At 39.0% G+C, this 20,454-nt stretch overlaps 2 protein-coding genes across 2 annotated transcripts; both read left to right on the top strand.

The window, feature by feature from the left end:
- Positions 1 to 84: 84 nt before the first annotated feature.
- On the top strand, positions 85 to 13,679 carry akt2 (v-akt murine thymoma viral oncogene homolog 2). The gene is made up of 14 exons (XM_007562795.2): positions 85 to 505; positions 2,211 to 2,365; positions 4,806 to 4,937; positions 5,011 to 5,122; positions 5,943 to 6,096; positions 6,623 to 6,754; positions 6,889 to 6,954; positions 7,044 to 7,112; positions 7,341 to 7,463; positions 8,119 to 8,247; positions 8,678 to 8,892; positions 10,717 to 10,804; positions 10,899 to 11,001; positions 11,135 to 13,679. Exons 2-14 carry the CDS (start codon positions 2,320 to 2,322, stop codon positions 11,212 to 11,214), a joined length of 1,449 nt encoding a protein of 482 aa, XP_007562857.1. The 5' UTR covers positions 85 to 505; positions 2,211 to 2,319; the 3' UTR covers positions 11,215 to 13,679.
- On the top strand, positions 11,969 to 19,679 carry ccnp (cyclin P). Its single transcript, XM_016676758.1, has 10 exons — positions 11,969 to 11,975; positions 15,864 to 16,013; positions 16,442 to 16,549; positions 16,704 to 16,779; positions 17,033 to 17,202; positions 17,308 to 17,406; positions 18,363 to 18,518; positions 18,675 to 18,833; positions 18,910 to 19,088; positions 19,200 to 19,679. Exons 2-10 carry the CDS (start codon positions 15,960 to 15,962, stop codon positions 19,366 to 19,368), a joined length of 1,170 nt encoding a protein of 389 aa, XP_016532244.1. The 5' UTR covers positions 11,969 to 11,975; positions 15,864 to 15,959; the 3' UTR covers positions 19,369 to 19,679.
- The last annotated feature ends 775 nt before the right edge of the window (positions 19,680 to 20,454 follow it).

The raw sequence follows: 20,454 nt of genomic DNA on the forward strand, positions 1-20,454 counted from the left end.
GAAGGCTTGAGGTTAAGGTCATACTGCAGTACGTGGTGTACTTTCACACCGACCGTTCAGGTACAGTGGACCCTCTGCTTGCTGGACGTCACTTCCCATTGTGTGCGTCTGCAGGGCTGTTGTAGTGACACTCAGACGGAGGGCTTCTATGCTAAGCAAGCGACTAACCGCATTAAACCCGTAGAGAGAAGCGGCTTGTTTGTCTTAAGTTATAAACTCGGTTCGGCCATCAATAACGTACTTGAGTGGACTTTATACACCACTCTGCTTGCTTAGGTAAAAGAGTGCCGCAGCTTCTAACCGAGCACGCCGCCGCTCCTGCCCGTCTCCGCCGCTGCGAGAGAAGAAAACAAGCTCGGTGAGCAGTGCGCTAAAGCTGTGTGATCATTGACAGAGTTCAGTACACACAAGCTCCCAACCGTAACTTGTCGGCGCATCGTGCAGCTTAGCTCAGTGGTTCTTCGGAAAGCCACGGTTGCGGATATTTTTTGCCTCCGAAGTCGAGGTAAGGGTAGATATTAATGAGAACTAGCGCAGGTGGCTAACATGCTAACTAGCTGTTAGCTTAGAAATATGTTTTGGCTAGATGCCTTGTTTGATCTTAATGCGCCCTTGGTCAGTGTTCTGGTCATTGCCCGTATGTTTTAATGTTGTTTGAAATATCTTTAAAGTTATATTAGTCATATCCATCAATAAAACACACATTAAAAGCTGAAAGGTTGGTGACTATGTTAGCTAGCTACCACCCTCCAACGCTGTGGCTGTGTTTACGTTACTGTGTTTCAGTGGGCTGATTGTAGTAATGTATGGGTTTTGTAATAAAAGTAGTTTTACGCATTATTTGTTGTCTATATGTGTTCAGTATCTTTCCCTGCTTAGTTGTGGTTTTAAAGCCGCAAAACAATATTGCGTAAACTTAAGCAACTGTCATGTGTTTTTTTTTTTTTTTCTTTGCGAGGACAAACCTGCTTACAGTGAAAGGTTGGCTTTCTTATTTATTATCTCAAAAAGCAATTACCTAGTAGTACTCTGTGCACTCACAGCGTAGATAACTATGGGGAGCTATAAAAGGTCTGAAGTCGAGAGAAGCCTTATCTGTTTTTATCTTGGTAAACAAAGCAGTTCAAACAGCCTTTGCGGCTGTATGTTTTAAAAAAGAAAACTAAAAACGTATCTGCTCAATATGGCTTTTAGGTCATTTTAATCATTATTTATTATTTTATTTCAACATTGGTTACGACAAAAAGAAACAACATGCAAAATGTTGACATGTATGATTGGTTTGAATTTTTCCCCAATATTTTCATGTTTGCATGGAGTTTTTTTTTTATTACAACTAAAGATTTTTTGAAACCTAATATATTATCTTTTTATATTATATTGGGTTTTTGTTGTTGTCTTTATTTATTTGTGTCGTTCTCCTGTGTACCACTCTATATCTTTTCTAATGTGTTTTCTTAATTGCTTTTAGCTCTGTAAAGCAATTTCTGTTATTGTGTGAGCTACAAACACTCAGCTCTGTAGTTTTCACTGAATTTCCCTGAAATTCTGGTAAACCTATTATCTAACTTAAGCTGTTGATTCTGGGCTGACCCTGGATCAGGGGCTGTCCACTAACATTTACCAAAATCAAAAAAGAAGACCGTTGCATTTTAAATGAAGAGCTTTGTATCTTTCTCTCTGTTTGATCATTGACTTGGAGCACCTTATAAGGTTTACATGGCACCACTGAAATTCAAAAACAGCAGCCATGTTTTTTTTTATCTATACCATAAAGGTTAGAAGACCAAGGTTACGATATGCAGCTATGCATGATCAACCCGACTGGTTTATGATGATGGTGTGCAGATTTCAGCAGTTTTCAGTGTTGTGGAGTTGTATTTCAGGACACCAGAGTGCTTAAGAAGGTGATTTATTTTCCAAGTAGGTTGCTATGTTGACAGCTCTCAGAGACATGTGAGAGAAAATATGCTGCCTTCATACATTGCTTTCACTTTATGTTTTAACCTTCATCTCAAAGGTTGTAGTATTTCTTCTTTTGGGTTCTGTGTCTTGTTTGCTTTTTCTCTTTTTCTTTATGTCTCTATGGCCCGTGGCTATTTTTTCTGTTAGGTGTTTTCTAATGTCGACTACAAATACATGTGTAGAGTGCTCTCCTAATCTCTTTATAAGATGCTTATTCTTCACAAGTCTTGTTTTTTGTCCTCCAGGTGTTCTATCATATAATCTTAAGCTACTGTGAGGCACTTACCTAAAAAGACCAGTTTCCATCAGCTTCCCTGCAGCCCCCTACCTACCCCAACAGTCTTCTGCCCCAGCATGGATGAAGTCACTGTTGTTAAAGAAGGATGGCTCCACAAGAGAGGTAAGAGGCTCTTTGTGCCTATCATGAAATATTTGAATATACAGTAGCAAAATATATTGGCATTCATATGTGTGTTACATATGGCATGAAATAGTAGCCTGATGAAAACCAGGTCCTTATTCTTCATTTCCATTCATACAGAGAGTCTGGACCCTCTGCTATTGAGAAACCATTTTTTTGCTGGAGGTGTGCACATTAGTGAGTGGGTTTGGGTGAATGTGACGAGTGTAGTGTTTTGACTGGTCGATATGACTTTAAAAGCACCATAAAATTTAGTATGTTTTGCCATTTAGCTTTTTTTTTTTTTTAAGTTTTTTTGCATTTTTTTAAAGTGATGAGCTTCAACAATTCCTTGATCTGTTTTGTCCTGTGGATTTTGTTGTTTCCAAGAAACAATCAAACAGGAAGTTATCCTGACTACTAATTCCTTAACAGTAAAATTATGAAAAAGCTCCATTAGCCTTTATTATAACAAAAAGGAGGGGAAAAAAGACTTTTTTTAGAGCTAAAGTATGAAGAGACAAGATAAAAGGATAAATTTTAAATTTTATTTGAAAAAAAGGGGAAAAAAGACTTTTTAAATAATTTTACTAATTTTGTGTCAAAAAAAACTCAACAAATGTGTGAAAACTTTATATTTTTGAGTACTGTTGGCTCCATTTTCAACGTACATACAAACTGTAGATTGCTAAACAACAAATGACGTGTAGTTCATGTCAGAAATAATAAGCCCGCTTCATTAGTGTTTTTCTGATGTCACATTGTCACGGTTTGGTAGCTCAGTGCCAAACTAAAGCTATTTTTTGAAGTTATTTTCCTGCTTGTGGCAGTCATTACTAAAAGGCTGTTTTTCAGGTTTAATGTTTGAGCTGTCAGACAGAAAAAAAGCAATGCTGTCTCTTTACAATGTTCTCCTTACAATGTATTAGTACACTGTCTATCCTTATATTTCACCGTTTCTTTTTTATTCTCCTTCTGTTGGCATCGTTTAATGGGTTCGCAATATTTATGTCAGTAAACTTAATGGCACACAGTGTACTGGGGCATATATAATATGTCATTATTGCTCTCATCCCAGGAGTAAAGTTTCAATCTCCAGAAAAATAAATTTCTTCTACACCTCTCGTCATAAGATGGGGAACTAATATGAAGTAGGCTATGCAGACTTGCCTTGTCGAACCCCGTCCTGTCCCCAGGGAAATGCTGACTTGATTTGTTAATTGTGCTGAAACAAGGAGGGATCCCACCATTTAAAGACTCCACATTAGTTTTTGTTCAAAGGGAAAACTTAAAGGGATACTTCCACATTTTGTCAAGAGAAATTTTGGGAAGGTAGTGGCTTCAGTTACCTTACCTCTCGTAAAATAAGGCCATATGTTTCTTCGTTGGGTTGGAAATATCTAATTCATCCACTGATCAGTCAAACTGATTCAACCATCAGCTGTTAGAGAAACCTTGCTATGAACACATGGATGTTTTCGACTTGGAGAACGATAACAAACCTAAAGACGGTCTTTAGAGACACTGGAACAATTAATATTCCCTTCTGTAGCCGTCCTTCCAGGGTGTTGAGATGTATTTTTGTGATCGTGGTCTAAAGTTACTGATTTTGCTGCACTTTTTTCAAAGAATCGCAATCAAAATTTCACTTTTTCTTTAGCTTTATTTTTGCCATAATATGGTCTTCCAAAAAGTTGAAATCGTTGCACACAAAAAAGAAAGCATCTTAACATAGTTGAAATTTTGAGCTCAAATAATGTTTTCAATTATCTTGTATAATTTGTGCCCTTAATACCAATGAAATTACATCCTGAGGAGTTCTCAAAGTGCAAAAGAATAATTCAATATTGGCCATTGACGTTAACAAGATAAGTTTACACGGTATAAAAAAAACCTGCAGAGCATCTCAAAGTCGCTTTTGCAAAAAAAAGCATAAAACACACTTTCATCTTGCTGGTTCAGCTTTCAAGAGACATTGTGAGACAGAAAGTTAAGGGACATCAGGGATTGGTCATAATTTGTCAGAGAATACAGAAAGCGTTAAGGTGATTGGTCAGATTTGCGGAAAAGTTGCGATTGACTGGTGAAAACTTGAACTCTGCGCAAAATTTGCGAATTATGAGTGAAGGAGAAGTAATAGTTGCAATCACAATGCTGCAACTTCCTGGAGGAAGCAATGTGTCCTATGGAGAAACATTTTTAAGATACTAAAGTAGTTAGTTCTTCTGACTAGCTGTTAGCCTTACTCTCTTCTGAAGATTTATTCACTTTTTTTAAAAGTTAATGGCAGTAAGACATTGTTCTGTTAGAGATGAGTGAACTATGACTGACACTTTCTTGGAACTTCACTCTAAAGTCCGAACCATCCTCCTATTAAAGAAATATCAAGAGAAGAAGTGGTGAAGCACCGACACACAGTCTCTCGTGTTTTTGTGTCCAGGTGAATACATCAAAACATGGCGACCTCGCTACTTCATCCTGAAGAGCGATGGATCCTTTATCGGATACAAAGACAAGCCGGAGGTGTCCAGTGACCTCAGCCTGCCGCCGCTCAACAACTTCTCCGTCGCAGGTTGGCTTCCCGTCCAGCTGCTGTTGTGTTTTCATGTCTTGCCTGGAGTGTCTGATGTATCTGTGCTCTGTAGAGTGCCAGCTGATGAAGACGGAGCGCCCCAAGCCCAACACATTTGTAATTCGATGTCTGCAGTGGACCACCGTTATAGAGCGGACTTTCCATGTGGAGACCAACAGCGAGAGGTAAGACTCGTCATAAATTTGACCTTAATGAAATGGGTAAAAAAAAATTTAAAAAAATTCTTAACAACTAAAAATCCAGTTTATAATGCAAAAAAATAAAAAATTAAAAGTTAAATATAAAAACATTTCTTCAATTTCTGCTATGAATTGAAACTGAAACCGCTCATGCTGAAACACGAGCTAAATATTTGCATGTTATTATTTCGCATATATACATGTATGTCAGCTGAAGTCATTTAAAGAAGGAAACGTCAGCTCTGTGAAACATTTGTCGGACTAGATGGCCTGTTATTACACACAGCTGACAAACATCATTTCTGAGCTCCTCACCACATGTATGAGAACGTAAACCACATGTTTACAGTGTCATTGCAGCACTATGTTTAACATGTTTGATTGTTGATGAGTTTGACTTCTTTTAAAGGAAGTAAAGATAGAAAGACACAAATTTTAACACACTGAAGTGGTTTTTGTTTGTTACGTAGAGATGAATCCTTGTAGTTTATGGAAGTAGGAACATCCATCCTGCTTAAAATAGGATTCAGTGCCAGATTAGACCTGATTATTTAACTCCAACCGAAGAAATTGTCATTGGGTAGAAAATCCCAGAGGCTCCGCTCTGAAAAACACAAAGATTATCCTCCAAACTTGGGTTGGTTGATCACATCTTAACCCTGAATTTTTGGACTGTTTAGTTTAACATTCATCTCACTTTTAAAAGTATGTCGCCCACAGTCACTTGATTTAATTTCACCGAGTCATTTAGTCATGGGATAAGATTAGACTTGACGAGGTCGATGTCTGCTTCCTTCCGGGTCAGGGAGGAATGGATGCAGGTGATCCAGACAGTAGCAAACAGCCTGAAGAGTCAGCAGCAGGACGAGGAGCCCATGGAGATAAAATTTGGCTCGCCCAGCGACAGCAGCGGCGCAGAGGAGATGGAGATTGCTATGTGCAAATCCCGTTCAAAAGTGGTTAGTATTTGCTCAAGCAGTGCCTGGCAGCCAATCGCTTGCTGTGTTTGTCCAGCTAAGCTCATCTTTATTGAGCAAGTTGTTCAAACTGTAAGCCTCTTTCTCAAAGCCTTTTTTTTTGGTGGTGGTGGGGGCATTCTTTAAATAAAACGAGGGAGCAAAATGTTTTATCTTTTATTTTTTATTTTTTTTGCGTCGATTCTTAACCTGAAATTGACTTTGATTTTATAGATTTTATTTATAGACTGATTGTCTTAGCCTTACCTATTGTTAAATATTTCTTAATCTCTCTTTTTCCCCAACCTTTACTCAAATAGTTTTCTGTAAATGTTGCATCCAATGCAAACATATTAGAATGAAAAAAATAATAATAATTCTAGCACACAACTAGAACAGAACCATCGGACATCATCCAGTGTTTGACATAATCTCCAGTTTATTGATTCTGGTTGAAAATACATAAAAAAAAAACAGAAAGTAGTTCAGACTAGCTGGACGGTAAACACATATATCTTTTCTCCTCCAGACCATGAGTGACTTTGACTACCTGAAGCTGCTCGGCAAAGGGACGTTTGGAAAAGTGATCTTGGTTAAGGAGAAAGCTACAGGGATGTACTACGCCATGAAAATCCTCCGCAAAGAAGTCATCATTGCTAAAGTAAATCCTATCACATTAAAGCCGTTGGTTTAAACTGTGTTAGAGAAGTAATATGTTGTTTTTCGGTCACTGGATGGACTAAATTCGTGTGTGTGTGTGTGTGTGTGTGTGTGTGTGTGTGTGTGTTCATGTAGGATGAGGTGGCTCACACAGTTACAGAGAGCAGAGTTCTCCAAAACACACGGCATCCTTTTCTAACGGTGGGTCACCTGTACTTGAGCTGTTTGTCTGTAAGCATTAGACTGTTTTATCCCTCAAACCCAGTCATGCATTTTCCTCTCTTCTTCAGACACTAAAATATGCATTTCAAACACACGACCGGCTATGCTTCGTGATGGAGTATGCAAATGGAGGAGAAGTAAGGCTTCCTTTTCTGCCTTTTGTTATCACAGCTCTACATTACTGTTGTGGAGGTTGAAATGAAAAGTAGTCGGCTTTAAAATTCAGTTATGCTGTAAATAAAAATCTAGCAAATGTCATGTTTACTTTTACTGTTTTTAAGACGGTGTTAAATGTTGAAATTGCAGATTCTGACACTTGACTTGTAGATTATTATTATTTTTTTAAATTGTTATTTCTCTTGCAGCTCTTCTTTCACTTATCCCGGGACAGGATATTCACAGAAGATAGAGCACGGTTCTATGGTGCAGAAATAGTATCAGCACTGGAGTATCTACACTCACGCAATGTCGTTTACAGGGACTTAAAGGTAATTAGTGTCTTGATTTAATGACGCACAGATTGTGATTAATATATGTAAGCTATTCAGAGTGGTTGGACTGCTGTTGAGTTTCAAGAGGGACGGAGAGAAATGTCTTGCAGTGTGAAACTGCAGCATTTGAAGCTGAAGCTCAGTTATTCCTCTTTCAGTTTGAACTTTGAACAGTTGTTGGTTTAAAAGTCATTGGTGCATCTCTATTTAAAACTAATCAGTCAGGCGGTGAGCTGAAATGGTCAAGTTTCAGGAAATAAATATCAGCTCATTATGGTTGCTTATTTTTATCTTTCTTCATATAAAATAAGCCTTACTGGGACTTATGGCCCCATTGACAGCATAAGCTTTAAGATATAGTTTTGTAGTTTTAACAAAACTCAGAGAATATGTTAAGGAAATATGTTTTTATTCTAGCAATAATCCTGCTTCTCCTTAATTTTCTGTAGAATCTAAGAACCTGCAGCATATATCTTCTCTAAAGTGTTACAGTCGTCAGAAAGTCAAATCAGAAACCCTAAAAATCATAATCAGCAGATCAGAGAAACAGATATAGATGGGGCAGGAGAAAAGCTCTATCTAGACTTCCCATTTCTCTGCCAGTCATACTGCTGAAGTGATTTGACTTTAAATTGGATCTTTTCTTGCGCAGCTGGAGAACCTGATGTTGGACAAAGACGGCCACATAAAGATAACAGACTTTGGGCTGTGCAAGGAGGGAATTACAGACGGTGCCACCATGAAAACCTTCTGTGGAACTCCAGAGTACCTGGCGCCAGAGGTAAAGCCTTCGTCGTTCTGGTGATCAGGAAAGAAAACAGAAACGTGTTGGTAGGGTGACGTTTAAAAATATGATACCTGAAAAGCCAAGAAAAAGGGGAAATGATACATAGAGAGTAACACTGAGTAAACATCCTACCATTTAAACCCATTTATATCTTGCGTTACTGTCATTAAAAAAAAGAATTTATATATTCTGCTTTGTGAGGCATCATAAACTCATAAACTGTTAGTAGTTTGCATTCACGTGTATGTCTGTTTTTAAATTATTAAGATTTGCTCTTTAACTTTACGTGAAGCTATTCTATTGAAAGTGGCAGCGTAACCAGAGAACAAAAGGTCTTCATTCCTACTTCCTTCTTCTTTTATTTTTAACGTTTGTTTTCTTTCGTAATTGAATGTTCCCTTTTTTTTTGTCTGCTCTCCATCAGGTACTGGAGGACAACGACTATGGCCGCGCCGTGGACTGGTGGGGACTGGGAGTGGTGATGTATGAGATGATGTGTGGTCGGTTACCATTCTACAACCAGGACCACGAGCGTCTGTTTGAGCTCATCCTCATGGAGGAGATCCGCTTCCCGAAGACCCTGGCGCCAGAGGGCAAGGCCCTGCTGGCAGGCCTGCTGAAAAAAGATCCCAAACAAAGGTTGGTGATCTGATTCACTGTACTTCATAACTCATAGCAAATATTAACAAATAAAGGAAATTTTGCAGGCATGATTTAAAACTAAGCTATACCAGCTATATATAAGTGTGTGTTGCAGGAAGACTGATTGTTTTTGTGCTTATGTTTAAATAAAGCACATTATTAATGAAAGCTACAGCTTTGCAAGTGTTACCAATTTTTAAAAAACATGTCACATCTGAATTACTAGATTTTCCACTCGACTTAGAGGCTTTTAGGTAGTGTGTCACTAAAAGTAAAGACGAATCATGTAATTAGAAAGGCTCCAATTGTGATGAAAAAAGCGGGAATTTTCAACAATAAGTCCCTAACTGATTAATTTTGTTTCGTCCATTACACTCCACATGTTTTAAAGACGCCTTACACCTCTTTTGAAACCCTTAAGTGCCGTAGACGTCCTGTTTACATGCTTTTGGAGCAGAGAAGAGAAAAGAATCGGCTCTGGTTGGGATTAACCCTCCCGAGGTTTTAAGAGACGAGGTCATTTGGACCCACAGGTCGTACTGACCCCATGTGCACTTATGCAAGGTTTTTTTTACGTATGGTTTCAGAAACCCCGCACATTCACCGCACTCCTCTTCAGCGTCACACTAAAAGGTTTAAAAGCCGACGTTTTGCTGTCAAGATCTCCATTTATTGTTTTCATTTCACATTGACACTTTGACATGTTGGAAGAATCCCTTTAAATTTGGTGCATTCACAGATTTTAATAATTGTAGTCTGTACAACAAGAGACGCAACAAGAGAAATTTCCACGAAAGTTTGGAAAACAGATTTTATTACAAAATTTGAATGTAAGAAAAACATTGAACTACTCCTGTCGAACTTAATTTAGCAGGAAATGTGCCTCCCTATCGGGACCACTTACCTGGGTAGATTTCCTGGTAATCTGGTTCGGCTTTGGTTCTTAGTGGAAACAATAGAGGCTCAGAAATATCCCCAGGAAAACAACCCTGGTTCCTGAAACAGGTTCTTGCAGTGGAAACACACCTCATGTAAACAGAAACCGTAAAAATCATACGGTTTCTGCGCATGTTCAGAAAGCGCATGTTTGTTCCAACCTCACACATAATAAACACAGATAGCTTCTTCTGAATGCCACTAAAGGTTGACTAAGCAAAGCCATTGGTGCTTGTGTTAAGATCCAAGGTGCTACAGGAAACCAGGCATAAAGCAAAATTATTATTTTTACTTGAAAATGCTGTTTACTAGTCTCTATTTTATCATTTAAAATTCTTGTCTCCATGTGTTATCATCTCTTTTGTTGGACTGTTTAAGGAGGAGTAAATGTTTATGTTGGGATTTGGTGATTTTAAAAAAGTAAGAATAAAATTGGATTAGCTGTTTGTGCTCATTCATCTGCTGATAGATTCATCTCCCAAAGAAAGAGCTGTAAAGCCTCAGAAAATATTCTTTATTTGGGTTTAACACTTTGCTGCAGTTAATGCTTTGCTGAGTGTGCTTGGCAGCTCAGCTATAAACAGAGTAATAATGTTATTGCAGCCCATGTACCTCGCTGATTGTTTTCGGTTCTGGGTAATGGTCTTAAACAGGCACATAATTGATTGTTGTTTTGGTCAAGTCCCCGTGTTTCTGCCAGTCGCAGGAGAACTGCTAATATTGGCACCCTGAGCTGTGCCTGCAGGCTTACTAAAAAACACGCACTAAATTTGTTTTGAAACTGGTCAGCATCGCTCGCTGCTCGTTTCTGATAGCCACGTTTGCATGTTTATTTATAGCCGGCACATACGTGGTGGTGATAGTAATGTTGTTTTCCTTTAACAGGCTTGGAGGTGGACCAGACGATGCCAAAGATGTAATGACCCACAAGTTCTTTGCCTTGATAAACTGGCAGGACGTGATTGAAAAAAAGGTGAGAGGATTGAAACAGAGATGCATGATGTGCTATTCAACACAAGATGAGCGGTTTGTAAAGTGATTCTTTTTCTTTTTGTCTATTTTCTCAGCTTATCCCACCCTTCAAGCCCCAAGTAACATCAGAGACAGACACCCGTTACTTCGATGATGAGTTCACAGCACAATCTATTACAATAACTCCTCCAGACAAGTGTAAGCAAATATGCTTTGAATTTTTGAGTGTAACTCTGATCTTTTACATCTGTTTTTAACTTCCAATGTTTGTCTCCTCCGCCTCCCCCTCTCTCTCTCTCTCTCTCTCTTACTCTCTGTGTGTACACTCCAGATGACAGCTTAGATGTTGAGGATTCAGATCAGCGTACACACTTCCCTCAGTTCTCCTACTCTGCCAGCATACGGGAATGATCACTAAGACTCATGAACAAGCAGGCAGGCTGGCACACAATCACAATCCCAATCCCACATGCACCCTTGCACTGGTGAGGAATATAAAAAAAATAAAATAAATAAAAAAAATGACACAAAACAAAAAAAAAAAAAGTGGCACAAGGCACATTTTTCATTCTGTCTTTGACACAATTACAGGTAAATCATAGAGAAAAAAAATATAGTTTATAAAGTATGAATTCAACACACGGCCCATGCCTGACCAAGCTCAGCAGGTTTGTTTGAATAGACTGGCAGCTTTGTCTCTGCACGTCCTGCTGGACCTCTGCAACACCACATCAAAGCCTTTACACTTCAAACCAGGTTATGCCAGCAAGTCCCTCATCTTTACCAGCTGTACCCAAGGTTCTCACACACACACACACACACACACACATGCACGCACAACAAACAACCCATGCTTAAACTACATATTTACATCAACAAACTTGGTAGAATTTTAAAGAGTGTAATCTGAATTTGGAAAATGAAAAAAAAAATATTTGAGGGAGGGGAAAACAACATTTTTTATTTTTTTATTTTATTTTCTTTCATCAGTTGCGGTTTTAAATGTAAAGCCATATTTCAATTTTTATTTTTTTTTTTTTTTAATTAAAAAGAAAAATAACAAGTGCCCTTTCTGGAACTTGCTGTTACAAATCAAGTGTAGGGTTTTCCTACAGCAGGGGGGTGGGAGGGAAACAAGGACATGGGGGAAGATGAGGAGAGTTGCCATTACGGTGTTTGCACTGCACAGGGTGTATATGCGGATGGGCGAGAGGATATGAATGTATGCGTGTGTGCAGAGAGAGCGCAAGAGGAACGAGTGAACAACAGTTTGAATCGTCAGCCATCCATTTGTGTCATTTTTTATGCATGTTTTTAAACTAAACGTTTTGCTGGAACATGGGCGAGAGAGGACACACTACGCAAACACTCAGTGGGCTGTTTTTCATTTTGAAGCCGTGTAGTTTAAGATTGCTGTTCTGATTGCTGGCTGTTAAATTGTGTCAGTCAAGATAAACAAACAGACCTTATTGCATGGCTTACCTTTGCTGTCGAAACTGCATTCGCTAATGTGATGCAGCACTCATTCACGTGGAGTCCAGGTTTGTAAACTCGGATTCCAGCTAGTCTCTGGTTTTGTAGAAAGAAGATCCAGGCTAGTTTCTCCATGTGTACATATTGATAAAGACTGAATAAAACTCTGACCCCAGTTTTCCTGGACTTGTCCAGAAAATGTCCTGTTTTAAGCATTTACTCTGTCTTTTTGTTCTGTAAAACTTCCTCCCTTGCTGAATTGGTTATTCAGCAATATATATATTTTTTAATATCAGTGCAACGTCTTGAAGTATTTTTAAACCTAGCTTTTTAATTCCTCCCTTCATTAAAAAAAAAAAAAAAACTAAATAATTCCAAGTGACTTTTTGGACATTTATCTCTTGATTTGAGTCAACATTTCACATTTAGAACCTGATTTGTTTCCTCAAGTGACCGAGCACAAGTGTCCGTTGTTTGAAGCAACGGAGGTGTGACCTGTTGGACCTGCCTTTAATTCACCTGTAAAAAGGAGGAACTGCCCAAACATCAGCTGTATTAGTTTCAAGAGAAAACCTGCATACTTTTAGTCATGAAGGCACATGATTGAGAGAAGCTGACTCAAACTTTTATGTCGTGATGCTGGAAGAGATCTTGCTTTATTCTTTTAAGTCGTGACAAAAGAACATCAAAGCATTTTTTTTTCTGTTTCCTGTTTTTGTTTGTTGAGTTTTCCTCCCTTTTTGTCCATCTGTTTCTCAAATTTTGCAAGACAGATTGTCTGGTTTTAAGTACATTATATAAAATATGAATATATTAAAGTTTTTTTGAACTGCTTTCTTTATGTTTTTGTTTTTCTTAAACTGAAGTTTTTGACTTCAAGGGGATACCATTAGAGAAATGATAGGTTAGGTCCATATTGAGCCAAAAAGCCCTTTTAAATTACAATTTAAAAATGTACATTGGAATGGAGAAATTGTCATTTATATTCTGCTTATATTACCTTTCATTCTTAAAGCATAGGTATTAACATACTGCCCTAAATTTTTACTAAACCTCATAAATCCTGAACTTAATTTTTCCCTGATAGTATTTGAGTTAAGAACAACAGCAGCTAGTCTTACTCAGTAGCACTGATAATAATAAAACTGTCCTTTTAATGCGTTCTCCTACAGACATTGCAGAACATTGACTACTTAACGTGTTTGAAGGTTTCGCATGAACAAATTAGCGTCCTCCAAGACATCTCTCTTGTCACATTAATTTATGTTTGTGTGATTTTTATTTGAGTTAGTTTTTATTTTTGCTTGTTTGTTGGTGACTTTAAGTTTGTCTGCTTGACTGAGTGAAAGAGCGTGCCTGTTTAGATGCTTGAGTGAACGTAGTGATTCAAACACAGGAAAAAACAACAACAAAAAAAACACAGCAGCTTTTCAACACAGCAAAGACCATGGGGTGGCCTCAGTTCCTGCAGACAATACCGTGATCAAATGGCTTTGATTTACGCTGAAACAACTCCAGCACCTCTTCTCACTGGCTCAGGCACAGTCATCATACTCTGTCCTGCAGTCCTGCTTTGGCAGGGCCTGATATCAGAACCATTGCACTGATGGACTCCACTGTGGATTTGCCTTCATTGCTATCATGGCCACAAGGGGATGCTGCCGGACTCTTTAAACTTGGTGGTGAAGCCATAGATTGAACCTCTCTGTTGGCCACGCTTTAAGCAATGCTTCACAGCTGAACATGCAAGTGAACACCCCTGACCTCTCCTGTAGGCGTACACTGGCACAACAAGTGCCTCTTCATTATTATGTAAATACCAAAAAAAAAAAAAAACCCAAAAAAAAAAAAAAGGAAAAGGAGCTTGTTTTCGAATGCAGCATTAGTAGAAGGGGAGGCCTGTAGCTTTGTAGTGTTTGATTTGCAGCTTTACCATGGTTAACATGTTTCTCTGTATATCTGAATGTGATCAACGGTCAGGAATGTCATACCTGATTCTGGTGTTACAGAGACATTTTATTTCTCATTTTTCTTTTTTTTTTAATTGATGCTCAGAAGGCAATGAAAAAAAAAAACAATCTTTAAAGGGAGGATGCTGTCCTAGCTGGAATTCCCACCCTCCTTTTAAGACTTTACAATGTAACGGGTGATACCTGCTACAGTATGGTAGCTTATATTTGCAACTATAATGTGCCAGTAAACCTTTTTACTGATCAAACCTGTGTCTGTGTCTTTTATGCTCTGCTTTCACTTAATGAGAAATCTGTTCACTTTATATGCTACTAAATTACAATAACTACAATCTCCAATCTTTCACCAAGTGTATTTTCTGTTTTTCACAAATGACATTTGAGCAATCTTGAAAATAATCCAATCTCATTTAATGCAAGCGGCTTTAATGTTTTCTGAAAAAATATTGCCCTTGTTTTGGTTCTGATGCCTGTTGTGTCAGTTGACTCTACTAAAATCAGACTGATTATCACTGTGATTAATGAAGCGATCTCCTGCTTCTAGTTGAGTGCCAATTCACAACAGTTGTCACCCTGTGGCTTTTTATAAAAGTTTGTTCAATTCAGTCACATTCTAACTGATCCTAGTTATCAAACAGTGCTTCAAGTTCAGTTTATTATTCAAAATAGCTTAAAATGTTTCCTAAGGAAATTCATCAGATTGCATAGAGTCATTGACTTGTACAATACACCCCTCCTGGACGAGCATGAAGCAACAGTAGACAATTGGTTGCATTGTTCTCTTTACAGCAATCCCTCATACCATTCATGCATTGTGACAATAGAGGATAAACTCCCATTTAATAGGAAGAAACCTCCAGCAAAACCTGGTTCTGTACGAGCAACCACCTGCCAAGACTGAGTTCTTCATTGGAGTCATACATTCTTCATAGTAAACAATGAGTATCAGAAAATTACTAGTCAGATGTCAAAGTTAGAATGCAACGTCCCTCTGATGGGTACAAATTGACATCCTGCACAAAACAAGCAGTAGGTGGCACAATTTCACACCTGGAAGACGTCAGGTGAACACATATGCAACAAAGGGCAAAAAATAAGTGAAATAGGCAGATGAGAAGATACCTAGACAAACCAACTTATTTTTTCAGATCTCATTGATTTCTATAGAAAGCCCAATAAGTCAGATTGCTAATATCTGGTGGTGTATTAACCTAAGTCATGAATGCCAATGTGGACGGAAAATCTTTTAACACCGTCTTGTATTCCACTTTCCACTTAGCATCTGCTGATTGTCCCAATTAAATGTTTGCATTTACATGATTTCTGTGGAGGGGCGAACTTAAGTTGAATAATGCAAATAAAGGGGGAAAAGAATATAAAGTGACATACTCGAAAGAAAATACTTGAAGAAAAAAAATGAAATGAAAATGATCGGACTTTCTGAAAGGGAAAAGTTGTGCAACTATAAATATGTATAAATTTATATGTACTTGGTGGAGGTTGCAGATTATACTTTAAGAAGCGTCAATTCTTTAATAAATCATCCCTTTACTTGAACCCACCGGATGTTGAAAGCCAATCAGTGTCTTCCAGCTGTGTTTATTAGCGTCGTTCCAGGCAGCGTGGCTCCTTTCTCCTGCCAGGCCTCCCCTGAACTCCGTCGTAAGTAGCTGCAGCGGCCGCGACACGGGAACTCCGTCTCCGGCTGTCACCATGGCCAGGACCGGGTTCTGCGACTCCAAGGCCCCGTTGGACTTACACAAGAAGGTGAGCAGTGTGTGTTCATCGGATCCAATCCCATGGCATCATCGGATGTAATTTGCCAATCGCTATGAATACAACCCACTTGAGGTTGTTTACTATATGGCCTATATGCTCAGCAGTCTTCAAACAATTTGACAGGAAAAGGAATGAAATGTATCAAAACTGTTTCTAAATGTATATTCTAAATTTATGTGGCTTTCTTTTCTCATTTTGGTGAAATCCCAAGCTTAGATGGGTTCATTTTTTAAATGTGAAGGGGGGGGGAAAAAACCTTTTGTTTAGTTGATCTCAGGTGTTGGAGAGTCTCTGATTAATATGACCAGAGCAGAAACCAACGTAAATTTCTGCAAACATCCTGCAAAAGATGCAAGGTGATAGGAATTTAAAGAAATATCCATGATCTGAGCAGAGACGATCTGTTGTCCCTTCAGGCGGATGAGAGGAGAGCCCCACTAAGAACTTGGGCTAATGCCTGTGGGCCTGTAGAAGTGGAGGAGTCCAGAACGGCCCCAGTCAAAATAGAACAAGAGCACAGATGGGTAGGCCTGCTGTCCTGTTTACCACCTTCATCCTAAAGCGGCTGATTTGTTTCTCTCCCCAACCCTTCTCCCACTCACCTTGTGCTTTGAACCAAACCAGCTGACAGCTTGGATATCTAAGCAGCCCAACTTATGAATGCATTTTTTTCTACAGGAAAGGAGGCCATCAACGCAAACCAGTGAAGTCATCATCATGGGTTTCCATGAGGATAGCAGGACATGCAAGGCTGGTAGTGTCTTCAGGTTTTAGACACTTCTGGGTCTGTCCACTTTGAGATGTTTGTGCACTACAAATAAGTAACGGGGGAGCATGATTCTAGCAGTGTGTTTTCGAATTATGTAAAAAGTTGTGATTTCAGTGGGGGTTGAATTGTAAATTAAAAATGAGTAGCCAAAGGCTCCATATAAGAGTATTTTGCAGTTTTTGTTTAAAAATGAAAAGGCTTTTGTTTAAAAATGAAAAGGCTTTTCTATGTGCAGCAGATGGCTCTGTGGAGGATCCAGTGCTCCTCTACCTGCACGACCTGCAGGGGCTTCACAGCCTACACACCCTGGTTCCCAGCTTACTGAGACACGAAGTCGAGATGGCACTTGAGAATCTGGACCTTATTTGGGATCGAACATATGCCTGGGACATGTTCTTGGACATGATGGTGAGAAACATGAGGACTGGAACAATTTGCTAAACAGCAACTGTTTCATTTAAAGATGTTTTTCCTGTTTTGCTTTTCCCTACCCCCCCCTCCCACACACTGTAGAGAACTCAAATGCAGTACTCCTTTCCCAATGCTGATCTCCCTCGCCATTTCACTGATGCTACTCGAGCTATCCTAGTAGAGTGGATCATTCAGGTTCATGTGAGTGGTGGTTTTCTTTGTCAACATTAAACCTCAACAAATCATTGTAGGGAACCTCCATCACATCAGCTTAAAGGTTAGCAAACTGTGTCACATGTATCAACAGTGGGCTGGGTTTATAAGGTATGTAGAAAAATATTAATAATTTGCCAAGTGAATACAAATGTATGCTGTTTAACTAGAAAGTGTTGGTAATTGTACTTTTTTCCATTTACCACTCAAATCCAACTTTTGAGTAAGAAATAATACTGAGTGAAACCTAACCCGAGTCCACGTTATTGAACCAGCTTTGGACAATGAATGTACTCAGGTGACCATTGTCATTCACAATCCAAGCCAAGCTTATTTTACACATACTGTACTTCAGTTTGTGATCTAATGCAGCAGAAAAATGACTTCAAACCTTCAGCTGTTGTGCTGTGAAGGAGCCCTACATGCAGCTGTCCTCAGTTTCTCCTTAGCCTGAGGCCTTTGCTGTGCGTCTTCCCCCTTCTTGCTCCATTATTCTGATTGGTGGCTGTCGGTAGAAGCCACCAAGTGCCATAAAAATCTAAAACTCCAGCCATTGCTAAGTTTCTATTTGCAAGGTGGACATTTTGGATTTTTAAGTTGGAGTTGGTGGGGGGAAGCTCTACCACTCAAAATGTCAAGGGATTTTTTTCCCCCCTAACTTCAAACTTGGAAGTTTAATCTTAAAAGTTGAAAACGCAAACAAACTTTGTGTCTTAGAACTATATGTGGTGCCAGTGAGTTAGTCCATACCTTCCCCCCTTCATTACATAAAACAAGCTGTAAAGGCAGTCTAGTTGCATTGAGTCTGTAAAGGTGTGGGAGAACCACTGACGTAGACTAACCTGTACCTGGGAGTAAATGAAGAATTTAGCAAAAAGTTTCAGGTTTGACAAAACCTAAATTAACCACCGTGTTTTAATAAAGACAATGCTTACTTCTTTCAGGAGCTGCTACAGTTCCAGGAAGAGACTCTCTACCTAGCGATGCACCTCCTCAACCGCTCCCTGCGACAGCTGAAGGTGTCCGTAGCCAACCTCCAGCTCCTTAGCATGGTTTGCCTCTTTCTTGCTGCAAAGAAAGAGGAGAGCCTCCTTCCAGAGGTACGCTGCCTCACTCCTGCCCAACTATAGAAACTGGAGCTGGCTAGCATGTCCGAATAAATGGTCCATTCATTGTAAAACTCAACAGACTATTGGAATCAATGAGGCATGTTTTTGAAAAACTTTTGTTCTAAAGCATTTTTGTGACATTTCCAGGTGTCTGGACTCTGCAGCTTGATGGACCACACCTACACAAAGCATCAGCTTCTGCGAATGGAACGCAAAGTTTTGTGTGCGCTCAAGTTTGATCTGTCCTTCAGTCCCCCGCTGCACTTCCTCCTCCTGTTTGCCTCTGTCGCTCGCTGCAGTGCTGCGGTAAAACCACATTGTGTGTCATCTTCCTCATGCTGTTGCATGCTGGTGGAGTCTGAGCGGTCACTTGTACTTATAGGTGGTGTGGATGGCTCGTTATCTACTAGAACTCTCTCTGCTGGAGGCCCAGTGTGTGGTGTTTCTGCCTGTGCAGCTGGCTGGCGCAGCCCTCTGTTTGGCCCGCCAAGTTTTGCAGGAATGTCCGACGCCAGAGGGAGAGGCTGCATGGTGTCTGGCTTCCAGCATCCATGTTGGCAGGTGTGCAATTTGTCAATCTTCTTTTTGTGCATGGTGACCAAATATGTTGTACCTCTTGTGAAAATGGCTCTTCATTTTGTTCTGAACTTATTTGTTATGCTGCTTTTTCAGTGAGCCTACTCTGCTGAGGATCATGCATATTCTAGCTAGTGCTGCAGCCAAAGCCAGCTCCCAAGAGACCTGTGCTACTTTTATTAAATATTCATCCCCAAAGACATTGCAAGTCAGTAGACACCCAGGTCTGAATAATGCTGCAGGTCTGCTGAGTGTTTGCAGGTGACATCTCTGACTTGGACACCGTGAGTTCTCGGCCTAAGCTCAATCTGAACTAATCACTTGGGTTTTATAAGGAGCTGCAGAGTAAGGGTCAGAAGTGTGAGAAATTTCATGCTGAATGTTGACAAATTGGGTGTTTCCTTGCATGGGATTTAGCCGAGAATGAAGCAAAGTTCGTTTTATAATAACTTGCAGCCAATTTAGAAAATACTTTAATTGTACTGATGTGTTCTTGTCTTTTGCGGAGAGGATGTGGGTTGTCTGTCAAGTTGTATGAAATCTTTTTAATGTAAAATAAAGTCTGCTGCAATGTTTTGTCTTCTGTTTTTTTTTTTTTTTATCATGGTATTACCTTATTTACAACTATACCCAAAAATATTCATTTTATTTTTTTAGCAAACTTTTTTTTTTTTTCCCCCCTCCTTACTGGCAGTAATGTGTTTTGATCTGGTATGGACAAGTGCACTTCACAAAATGACTCATGCCACGAGGAAAGACAAATTTTATGGAAAACAGTTCTACAAAATATTAATTTTTATGTAAAAAAAAATCTGTATGAAATGTATCAATGCAAATGTCTTGGGGCTTCTATCACTGTTGGTGTACATTTTTACACTACATTTTTCTTTCACTTAACTTTCTATTCTTATGCTTAAATACACTTTAAAAGGCCAGCTTCTTAAATTTTGTTTTGGTCTCTTCATAGAGATTGTCAATAACTGTCTGCTGGACAACTGTTCAACAATCTTGTAGGCATTAACTTTTAACATTTTACAATGTTTTAGGCCTTTATTGAAGAGTAAATGGACAGAAAATAGGAAGGGGAAAGTATGCAACAAATGGTCAGTTTGCAATCAAGACAGGAAAACTGTTCATATAACATACATAACTGTCCATATAACTGTACATTTGCCTTGACTATGCCAGATTTTATATAACACGTAAAACTGTTCAATACACTTAAGAGTAACTCAATACTTTAAGCAAAAAAAAAAAAAAGATATTTGAAGAACAGAGTGTATTTCATGACAAATTATAAAGTCAAACCAGCTTAAAGGTGTTTATGCTTGAATTTATGTTATAAAATTCT

Source organism: Poecilia formosa, unplaced genomic scaffold (assembly GCF_000485575.1).
Source record: "Poecilia formosa unplaced genomic scaffold, Poecilia_formosa-5.1.2 Scaffold141, whole genome shotgun sequence".
In the NCBI taxonomy this organism is placed as follows: domain Eukaryota; kingdom Metazoa; phylum Chordata; class Actinopteri; order Cyprinodontiformes; family Poeciliidae; genus Poecilia; species Poecilia formosa.